Genomic DNA, 12098 nt, shown 5'->3' on the forward strand with positions numbered 1-12098 from the left:
CCTTATCAAGGTTTTCCACCAAAGGACTAATTTTAGGAGGCGGGGAACGATCTCAAGTGGTTGACTTATGTGGTGTGCACTTAAATTACATGTTTATGAGCACTGCACCCATCTCGCCTTGGATAATAAAATCCTAAATATAAATCTAACTCTCTCGATTCATTTACACAAAATATGAACAGAGCCCAAAATTGTAAATCTTTAAATATATTCGTGTTCGTCTGGCCAAGGGCCAGCAAAACTTACATTTGATTTAGTTGCATTATAAAAAGAGTGGACTGTATTTATTTTATTCGATATAATTTATTTTGCAACTTATATTTTGTAACGGCCGTAATACCTTTGCTTTTAAATATGTACACAATTTTGTGGTTTTGTATTATTTATCCTCAATAATTGATGTGTACCTACCATTTAATACCCTAGCCACTTCTCCAAGGCAAAACTTCCTTCACAGACTCCTTTGTTTGATTGCCACCTTTGGCTTTCAGTAAGTGCGAATTCTGCTATAAATGATAAGCATCTATTTCAAAATTATAGACTAACAATTGGGACTGGAGATGAACCCTAATCATAATTTCAAAATTATAGACTGAATATTGGGACTCGAGATGAACCATAATCAAGCTCGTCAATTTTAATCGGAACTGGAACGATCCTATAAAGTTCTGAAGCATGCCTACCAAACAAAGGTATTTTTGCATTCATAATTAATTTCCTATCAACGAAAAGTCCTCTAGCTGTTAGTGAGGTATAGACCTCTTTATATTCAGTGCCTGCCCTGTTCCCTGGCAATACTGTAGTAGGCTAACCCTCTGGTACCACTGAGATATCGATACTTATACTACACGATATCAATGTTACTCTTATGTTAAGCTGATGTAAATTAGATTAAGAGTCAGTCTATGCTGGTGAGCGAAATAAAGAAGATCTGAAAATAACGCGATATTATAAAACCCTTTCACAAACGTGATATTATAAAACCCTTCCACAAATTCAGAAGTGGTGGCAACTGAAGGCTGCGCTTATTACGCAGCAAACGCGCACCAACACTCATACACAGCAACAGGAAGAGACACGCACCTCCACACAAATGCAACAAGAGCAGATAGTTGGCAACAGTGATGATCTAGGCATTCCTACAAACCCAATTAGAAATTTACTGAATGGCAACGTTGATAATGCGAATGCTATCGGAAACGCATGAGGTGGCAACGCTGGCGGCAACCAGGAACAAAGATCATTTGCCAGGGCTGGATCAGCAGTTTCAATAACTTACGCCAAAGAAGCTGCAATCGACTTCGAAGGAAACATTGGTGCACGCAACTGGGTGGAACACCTTAAAAACATAGGCCAGATCTACAGCCTAAATGATGACTGCCTACGGATGTTGTTCGTTACCAAAATGAAAGGTAATGCACAGCGTTGGCTACACGCCAACCCAACACGAATGCTAGCTTCTTTTGAGAGGGTGTGTGAGCAACTGATCTTAGCATTTGTAGAAACAGCGTCCATATCAGAGCTTCGTCGGAAATTTGAGCAACGAAAATGGCAAAGGAACGAGCGTTTCACCATGTATTTTGAGGAAAAAAGAATGATGTCCCAAACCGTCAACATGGACATGGAGGAACTGCTCGAGCATCTCATCGAAGGAATCCCATCGGCGAGCTTAAGTGATCAAGGCCGCAATCAAAGGTTCGGCAATCCGAAGCAGATGCTACTAGCATTTGCCCATGTACGCCTTCCGCAACAAACAGGAGGCTATGGACCAAAGAAGTCGACGTCAGAGGCGGCGGAAGTCATCGACCTGAGTTGCAGGAACTGCAATAACAAGGGCCATTTCGCCAAAGACTGCCGCAAACTTGTTTTGCTTGTGGACAGATGGGGCATTTTGTTGGAGAATGTCGTCTAATGAAAAGCAAGTACAACAGCAACGTTAACAACTATGTAAGAAGGTTAAAAATTCTTTTGTTTATTTCTTTGTTTATTTCACTAATTTACCCATTATTGCGGAGTGTCTCATAGATTTGGGAAGCGCGATTTTTTTTTTATTAAGCAATCAAGAATTCCATTTGAAGTTACATTACAAGCAGTTAACCAAGTGTATTACGGGCTAAACAAGAGCCAACTTAAAATATTCGGAAAAACTTTATGTTTCATTCTAAAAGAAATAATAAAAATTCAATTTGAAATGGTTGTTGTCGATGTAGTACTGGAAAGGGATTTTATGAATCAATATGGTTTGAGCATGAACCTAGGCACACTTGGCGTTGATGATGATATTAATTAGATGATAAAAGTATCTGGGGAAGAGGATCAACAAATAGCAACTGCCGTAGTAGCTAATTGCGATTCCAATGAAACTGTTACGGAGAATAAGATTGTTATGGAAAACCCGTTAGGAAATACAATGGAAAATGAAACTGTTAGAGAAAACTTGTTAGAAGATGAAATATTTGTGAAAAAATCTTTAAGAAATGAAATTGCTAAGGAAAAATCGTCAGAAAGTCAACTAATATGGGAAATCTGTCAGAAGATGCCACGGGTAATATAGAACGAAATGAAATAATAGAAATTCTAGCAGACAATTTTGAATCTGAAATGTTGAACCTCAACTTGGTTAATGATCTTTACTCGTTACTCGTAGAGTAAAAGGGTATACTAGATTCGTTGAAAAGTATGTAACAGGCAGAAGGAAGCGTTTCCGACCATATAAAGTATATATATTCTTGATAAAGCATACAGACTTCAGGGACATAGACGCAGCGCAAGTTTGTCGATTCATGTTGCTGTCAGTGTTGAAGACTCTCCTTCGCACTTCCACTAGCTGAGTAACGGGTATCAGATAGTCGGAGAACTCGACTATAGCGTTCTCTCTTGTTAGACTACAACTATGGATGTAATGTAAGCTATGAAATAAAATGTAGATTTGTTAAGATGTTCGAATAATTTTATGTCAATGCGAAGAGATCAGATATTCCATTTACCAGATGCGAGATGAAAATTAGTTAAGAAAAATCCAAACCATTCAGTTGCTCACCTCGGCGATTTTCATTAAGTGAAAAGGAGCAACTACACAAATTATTAGACGTATATTTAGACAAGGGTATAATAAGAAACAGTGATTCAGAATATGCTTCTCCCATCGTGTTGGTGAAGAAAAAACCGGAGGTTATCGTCTATGTATATACTACAGAAAACTGAACAAAGTTTTAATAAAAGACAATTATCCAATGCCTTTAATAGATGATCTTCTAGATAAGTTAGTGAACAAGAGTGTGTTTTCAAAGCTGGATTTAAAAATGGATATTTTCACGTATTTGTTGACGATGATTCAGTTAAATATACATCGTTTGTGACTCCTTTAGGGCAATTCGAATTTTTAAGGATGCCTATGGGCATCAAGAATGCATCAGCAGTTTTCCGGAGTTTCGTAAACAAAATTTTTTCAGATTTAATACGAGAAAATAAAGTCATCTTATACATGGATGACATAATGATAGCCAGTGCAACCATGGAAAAACATTTAAGAACATTAAAGGATGTGTTTATAAGACTAGTCAATAATAATTTAGAACTTCGCATGGACAAATGCGAGCTTATGCAATCCAGTATAAAGTACCTAGGATTTTACATTACCAAAGAAGGGATTAGAGCAGATGACAAAGGCATTGAGGCAATAACAAACTTTCCGACTCCTGAAAAGATACACAATATTCAAAGGTTTTTTTTGGATTATGTTCTTATTTAAGAGGATTTATAAAAGATTTTTCTACGTTAGCAAAACCATTTTACGACATTTTAAGGAAAGACAAAGAATTTTCTTTTGAACAAAGGGAGCTAGAAATAGCGTTGTGTACAGAAAAACAAATGACGATCGTTTATTATTCTTTGTCCCTGAGGATATGGAAAATCACATTTTGCATAATTACCATAATGAACTTGGTCACATTGGAAGAAATAAAATGATAGATGCCATTTCAAGGAGTTATTGGTTTTCAAACATAAAGGAAACATTTAAAAATCACATTTAGAATTGCCTAAAATGTGTAGCATTTTCTCCAAACAGCGGAAAATATGAGGGTTTCCTACACAGCATTCCTAAAGGAGATAACTCTTTTGAATTATTACACATTGACCATTACGGACCAGTAGCAGCAGGAAGAGCAAATAAGCACATATTCATAATGGTTTCAAATCCCAATAGCTAATAAATAGCCGAAGAAAGTTTTGTATATTTTCCGATACTGTTTATTTGGTTAATTATACTGCCAGCTAGGGCCGACCAATAGCTAAATCCAATGCACAATTTAAGTCATTGCCGAAAAACGAAGAAGTGCCAATTGGCGGGACAGACAGCTGAATGCTGCGCCCAAGCTTAATGTAGGTAGATAACAAAGAGAAGAAGAAATGAGCGCCGTACAGATAAATTCGTGCGTGAACAGCGGTTTGCACTAAGGGCATCGCAACTGCTACTACTGACTACTTCGGCTTACAATATTAAGAGTATAAGATTAGTCTACTGCACAGTTTTGGCGGCTGCATGACCCAACATCCTCCCCCCGTTGGAAGCTTGGCTTTCAACAGAGTCCTCAAGGGGAAGCAGACACAGCTTGTTCACTGCCCGCCTTACTACTCCAGACGCGGTCATCAATTCTGCAACTCGAGCGACGCCGTCTCCGTCAGGAGTGTATGACTCTCGCCAAGGGCCATCTCATTGGGGGTAGATTCTCGTCCTTAACAAGAACGACTTGGAGCGCCGCTGGAGCCTCAAGTATTCTTCCTTCCATCGCGACCAAAAGATTTGCTGGAGAAAGGAGATACGCTGCCAAGATTTAAACCTATTATAGTTAAGGCCCTTTACATCTGGCTCGTCAATCGACGATAGCGGACCACCATTGAGAAAATGCGCCGGAGTGAGGACGTCCAGATCGGCAGGGTTCTCTGAAATGGGAACCACAGTGCGGCAGACAGGATGCTTGGCCGTTTTCACCGCCGCTTCCCAAAGTCCACCGAAATGGGGCGACCGTGGAGGGATGAACCGCCAGTCAATAGTCTCCGAAAGGCAAAATTTCTGAACGGAGCTTTGATGTTCGCTGCTGAGAAATAACCTTCGAAGTTCCAGAACTTCATTCTTGGCGACAAAATTGGTGGCGTTGTCTGACCAAATTTGCTTCGGCTTCCGCCGGGTGCATATGAACCTCTTGAGCCCGCACAGAAACGCAACTGTCGAGAGATCCTTGATCAGCTTTAGGTGCTTTGCCTTGGTTGCACAGCATATAAATACGCAGACGTAGAATTTAACCGAGACCTTGTTGCGAGTATCCATCTTGTGAAAGAAGGATCTACAGAAGATATTTTTTACCGCACCAGGCAGTGATTAGAGATTCAAGCCTTACGACCAAATTCAGAGTAGTATTTGATGCTTCAGCAAAAACTTCGAATAACAAAAGTTTGAACGACATAATGTGGGTTGGGCCACGAGTTCAAAAAAATATTTTTGACATTATTATTAAATGGAGAAAATGGGAATTTGTGGTTTCGGCAGACATTGAAAATATGTACCGACAAATTAAAATAGATAGTAATGATCTAAAATATCAATATATTTTATGGAGATTAACCACAGTCACTTACGAAACTGCATCTGCACCATATTTGGCTACCAGGGTTCTGGTAGATATTGCAGATAAATGTAAAAACCAAGTTATTAGTGCAATAATTAGGAAAGATTGACTGGAGCTGATTCGGTAGAAGAAGCTTATAAATTAATAACATGAATTTCCCATGAATTTCTGAGAGTTGGATTCAACTTAAGGAAATGGATTTCCAACAATTCCAAAATATTAACCACTGTGAAGGACACAGGGGACAATAAGGTTCTCAATATTATCGAAAATGAATGTGTTAAAACTTTAGGACTAAAATGGGAACCTCAAAATGATTTATTTAAATTCAGCGTAAATTGTAATGAATCAAAAAATATAAATAAGCGCGTTGTGTTATCAACGCTAGCAAAAATATTTGATCCGTTAGGATGGTTGGCACCAGTCACTGTTTCAAGAAAACTTTTTATTCAAAAGCTTTGAATAAATAAAAGTGAATGGGATCGGGAATTATCCATAGAAGATAAAAATTATTGGGAAAAATATAAAGAAAATTTATTATTGTTAGAGAATATTCGAATCCCAAGGTGGATTAATTCAAACAGTTCTTAAGTCATTCAGATTCACGGATTTGCGGACGCCTCCGAAAAAGGATATGCTGCAGTAGTCAATGCTAAAGTAGGACCTCATGTCAATATAATAGCTAGCAAAAGTAGAGTCAACCCTATAAAAAATAGGAAGACAATTCCCAAACTCGAGCTGTGTGCAGCTCACTTGCTTAGTGAATTAATACAAAGACTGAAAGGATCAATTGACAATATAATAGAGATCTATGCTTGGAGTGATTCCACTATTACCTTAGCATGGATTAACAGTGGTCAAAGTAAGATCAAATTTATAAGAAGAAGAACGGATAACATTCGGAAATTAAAAAATACTGAATGGAATCATGTTAAGTCAGAGGATAATCCACCAGATTTAGCATCCAGGGGAGTGGATTCTAACCAGTTGATCAACTGTGATCTTTAGTGGAAAGGTCCGAAATGGCTAGCCGACCCAAAAGAACTTTGGCATCGGCAGCAGTCTGTAGAAGAACCTGTCCTTATAAATACGGTATTAAATGACGAAATAGATGATCCGATTTACGAATTAATAGAAAGGTATTCCAGTATAAAAAAACTTATACGTATAATAGCATACATAAATAGTCTCGTGCAGATGAAAACAAAAAAAAAACCTATTCATCAATTTTTTTTTAGTAAAGGAGATAAAAATAGCGGAAACAGTTGTTATTAAGAAAAAACAAGAATACCAGTTTAGGCAAGAGATAAAGTTTCTTAAAATCAAAAAGGAAATCAAGACAAATAATAAAATATGGTCATTGAATCCATTTTTGGACAAGGATGGGGTTCTAAGAGTTGGAGGAAGATTGCAAAACTCCAATGCAGAATTTAATGTTAAACATCCAATCATTTTAGAAAAATGCCACCTAACAAGCTTATTAATAAAAAATGCTCATACGGAAACATTGCATGGAGGGATAAACCTTATGCGAAACTATATCCAAAGAAACTATTGGATTTTCGGGTTGAAAAATTCGTTGAAAAAGTATTTAAGAGAATGTGTAAAGTGTGCAAGGTATAAACAAAATACAGCTCAGCAAATAGTGGGTAACTTGCCACAATATAGAGTGACGATGACATTCCCGTTTCTTAATACTGGAATAGATTACGCAGGTCCTTATTATGTTAAATGTTCAAAAAATCGTGTCCAAAAAACATTTAAAGGATACGTTGCCTTATTCGTTTGCATGGCCACCAAAGCCATACACTTAGAAATGGTAAGCGATCTAACTTCTGACGCATTTTAAGCAGCACTCAGAAGATTTATTGCTAGACGGGGAAAATGTTCCAATATCTATTCAGACAACGGAACCAATTTTGTAGGAGCTGCAAGAAAATTAGATCAAGAGTTATTTAATGCAATACAAGAAAATATAACGATTGCAGCGCAGCTTGAAAAGGACAGGATTGATTGGTATTTTATTCCCCCGGCTGGACCTCACTTCGGAGGTATTTGGGAAGCTGGGGTTAAGTCAATGAAATACCATTTAAAGCGTATAATCGGCGACACTATTTTGACTTACGAAGAAATGTCAACTCTTTTATGTCAAATAGAAGCATGCTTAAATTCAAGGCCATTATACACTATAGTTAGTGAAATGGACCAACAAGAGGTTTTGACACCAGGTCAATTTTTAATTGGAAGACCGCCTTTAGAAATAGTCGAACCAATGGAAGATGAAAAAATCGGAAATTTGGATAGGTGGAGACTTATCCAAAAAATGAGGAAAGATTTCTGGGTTAAGTGGAAAAGTGAATATTTGCATACGCTCCAGCAAAGGAATAAATGGAAAAAGGAAATTCCTAATATAGAAGAAGGGCAAATAGTTTTATTAAAGGATGAGAATTGTCATCCTGCAAGATGGCCTTTAGGAAAGGTGGAAAAGGTCCATAAGGGGAATGATGATAAGGTCCGGGTGGCTAAAGTAAAGATGCAGGAAGGATATATCACTAGACCCATTACTAAAATTTGTCCCTTGGAAGGAATAAAGTCTGTTGACAAAAATGAGGCTGACCAGGAGCCAAAAAGGCGAACTAGAGCGACATCGGGAATGTCCAAGATCGGAATCATCATGGCAATGTTGTTGTTTGTGTTAAGTTGTCAAGTTTCTAGCGCATTACCTAAAGATATAGCACCAAGATATTCAATAGACAAAATAAATAAAACCTCAGCAATATATCTAGACCCGCTAGGAGATGTTGAGATTGTGAGTACTTCTGGGAATTTGATTATCTATTATAAAATGAATCCATATTTTAAAATGATAACAAAGGGTAATGTGCTTATACGAAGTATGAGGAAAGTTTGCAAAAGACTTCATAGCTTAGAAGAGCAATGTAGTCTAGTTTTAGATAATATGCAAAGTCAGTTATCGGAACTTGAAGAAAACAATAAATTGTTTATGATGCAGTCTAGATCCAGAAGAAAGCGTGCTCCTTTTGAATTTATGAGGTTCTTGTATCATATTTTATTTGGTATAATGGATGAAGATGATAGAGAGCAATTAAAAGAAAATATGAAGAATTTGTTAGATAACCAAAACAACCTTGATAAACTAATTCAAAAACAAACATCTGTGGTTGATTCAACTTCTAATCTATTAAAGAGAACAACAGAAGATGTTAACTCAATTTAGAAGTATGCAGATAAGAATTGAGAACATGACAGAAGTTCTTAAAGAAAATTTTTATGTTTATAAGGAATCAATAAAATTATTTATGGTTACGAAACAGCTACACTCATTGATTGAAGAAGGCGAAAAAATTCAAGCAGGTATTATAAGCCTGTTGATTGATATTAATCACGGTAGGCTAAATACAAATATTCTCAGGCCAAATCAGCTTAAAAAAGAAATTGCCAAAATTCAGCAGTCTTTCGGAGAACCTAGTAATTCCAAGAAAACGGTCAGGTACGGAACTTAAGGAAGTATATAAACTGTTAACAGCCGGGGGTTTATTCATCGACGATAAATTGATCATTAGTGCAAAAGTGCCTCTGTTTAGCAGGCATCCATCCAAATTGTTCAGGCTTATTCCGGTGCCAATTCGAAATGAAGATCGGATAATAATGGTGCATACAACGTCCGAATATTTAATTCATAATTTTGAGTTAGATTCCTATCACATAATGACGGAAGCCACATTCAATGTCAGAAATGGCAACTAAATAAGAGAATATGCAAAGGAAGTTGGCGCTGGAATTCTGCCAATGATAATGCATGTGAGATTCAGCCTCTAAAGCCAAATAAAGCGGCGAACTGCATCTATAAAACAGTAGTCGACTCTAAAAGTTACTGGGTAGAGTTAGAAAAGAAAAGTAGTTGGTTTTTTAAGGTTCCTGTGAATTCAAAAGTCCGTCTGCAATGTACTGACTCTAAAATTTAATTGTTTGATTTGCCTCAGCAAAGAGTTTTAAGCATTGCGCTATATTGTACGGCAAGAACCGACGATAAAATTCTAGTTGCCCACCATAACATTCAGTCCGAAAGTGAAGAATTATTATCAACACCTTATATAGGGGAAGTTAATGAAGTGCCGAAGATTATTTGGGATCCGCTGAAACTATCAATATTAAATCATACTGAGGAATTTAAACGATTGAATAATGAAATTAAATTTATGAAAGAGAATCATCAAAAATTGAAAGATTTAGATTTCCATCATATTTCCGGACATGCTGGATTAAATATTGCTTTAATAATAATGGTAGTATTAATAATATATTTCATACGGAAATGTGCTGTGCAACAAAGAATGCAAGCAATAACCTTTGCAGGTCCGTTGCCAGTACTATAAATATCATTAGTAAATAAAAAATCAAATTATACATATATAACAAAAAAAAAAATTCAGTCCACTATATCGTTGTTTAAGAGAAAATGTACTTCTACATAGAAAAAGCAAAATGTTTAAAATAAGTTAATTGAGTACAAATTGTTGAATTAAAAATAATAAAAACCATAAATGTAATCCAATAATATTAAAAGCCATGAAAACGAGGGCCATTGAGATCTTAGTTGCAAAAGAAATGAACGTTTATCAAATAATAACAGTCCACTACTGTTATAAATGCAACTAATATACAAATGTACATCTCAGCTTTGCTGGCCCTTTGGCAGAATGTTCGCAATCTACCTCCTCCTTCGTGGCGTGAACTATTGGAAGAAGAAGGAACGCGTGAAGCTATCAAGGCGCTACCGCACTGGTGCGCGCAGCCTCCAGATACAACCCAGTCTAGTCGAGCTTTTGAAGCAGTGGCAGTCCTGGCAATAACTTTATCTGACCTACGCACAGCAGCTTATAAAACAGGCTAGCTCCTATTAACAGGTCAACACGCTGCGCTTTATGAAATTCCGGGTAAGCGAGCTGCAGGTTTTCTGGAATCATCCAGTCCCCAATGTCCACATTTAAGCTTGGCTGGCGATCCGTGATATTGGGAGCGATAACTGCTGTTATGCTCGTTGTGAAATTCGAAGTGACAGACCGCATCGCAATTTCTACAGAGAATCCATCAGTCGCGAAATTGGAATCCCCGATTTCAGTGAAGGAGCCAGACGACCTCGACCTCTTAAGTTGCAGTTGATTTGCAAACCGAGAGGTGACAAAGTGCAGCTGAGAGCCAGAATCTAACAAGGCCCTGCAGGGAACGAACAGTCCCGACCGATTCTGCACTAGAACGATTGTAGTGGCTAGCAGCACAAGGTATCTACCGAGATCCTGGGCAATTAGAGTAGAAGAAGTAGAACGCGGCGCGGAAGGCTCAGTGTGGCAACTTGAAGACCCCGTAACATGTGGCTGCGAGGAAGGCAGGACCATCTAGATGGAGCAGCGTATGATGCCTGATTACACAGGTGCGGCAGCGGCTCGAGCTACATTGCCGTAGCTGATGACCTGCCTTTAGGCAGTTTGTGTTAAGTGCTAGTCTTTTTGCCTCGCGCAGACGATCTACGGGCGCTAAGTCTCTAAATTGCGGGCAATAATATATAGCATGCTCTGCACTATGGCAAAGCATGCAACCAAGAGAATTTTGGGTGGTAGCAAATAGCGCCGAACGACTTCTGCCCACCTGAACACCTGGCGCATAGGTTGCCATGGCGCAACCCACGGCCTCCAAAGTCCTACATCGCTGCTCCAGGAATGCAGCCATCGATTCCCACGACGGAATAAGGTTGACAAAGACCGGGTCCTCCAAGCGCTCCTCCCACTTAGCTTGGCTCGCCGCATCCAGCTTTTGCAGCAGCACTTGCACTATGATGCAGCCAGCGATTTTCTCAGTGGTGCCCAAACCCTTCAATGCACGAATGTGAGCGTTAAACTTGTCCGGCAATTCCCGAAGCGATGCCACTGAACCATTCCGTACTACCTTTAGACCCAGAATTTCGGTGATGTGCGCCTGAAAAACGAGACGCTGATTATCAAACCTTTTTTGAAGCAACTCTAAAGCCGCTTCGAATTTGCCGTTTGAGATCTCCAATGATCGGATAGTTTCAGCCCGAATCCCTCAAACACGACCGCAGATGCTGAAATTTCTCAATGTTGGAGAGGTCCGGATGGCTGTCTATTATGCTCGTGAACACGGAGTAAAAATCCACCCAGTTTACGTAGCCTCCGCCAAACTTTGGCAGCGGCACAGGCGGTACCGGCATCGGCCGCGGCCGTGGCTGCTTCCGACCACAACACTGGTGGGGAACAACACCTTCCGCAAGCGTTGAATGCGGCGCGAAATGCACATTGCGTTTGGCTATTTCCGCGCGCACACTAGCCTTGAATTCTACGATGAATTTATCGAAACTCTCGCTCATTTCACTGCCAATTTGTCGAAATCTAATTCCTCCAGTTCTGTATGCAGAACATTGAAGGCACTTTGCAG

At 38.7% G+C, this 12098-nt stretch overlaps 1 protein-coding gene across 7 annotated transcripts in view; it reads right to left on the minus strand.

Moving 5' to 3' along the window:
* Positions 1-12098, minus strand: part of LOC6539975 (DEAD-box helicase Dbp80) — a 221905-nt gene that overhangs the window by 51869 nt on the left and 157938 nt on the right. The window contains exon 12 of one of the 7 annotated variants that reach the window (XM_039377374.2): positions 3616-3698. The exons of the other annotated variants lie outside the window; for them this stretch is intronic. Within the exon in view, the coding sequence (XP_039233308.1) occupies positions 3631-3698 (68 nt within the window). The 3' untranslated portion in view covers positions 3616-3630. Of the gene's footprint in view, positions 1-3615; positions 3699-12098 lie in introns of those variants that run through there. 7 annotated transcript variants of the gene reach the window in all.

Source organism: Drosophila yakuba, unplaced genomic scaffold, assembly GCF_016746365.2.
Source record: "Drosophila yakuba strain Tai18E2 unplaced genomic scaffold, Prin_Dyak_Tai18E2_2.1 Segkk5_quiver_pilon_scaf, whole genome shotgun sequence".
In the NCBI taxonomy this organism is placed as follows: domain Eukaryota; kingdom Metazoa; phylum Arthropoda; class Insecta; order Diptera; family Drosophilidae; genus Drosophila; species Drosophila yakuba.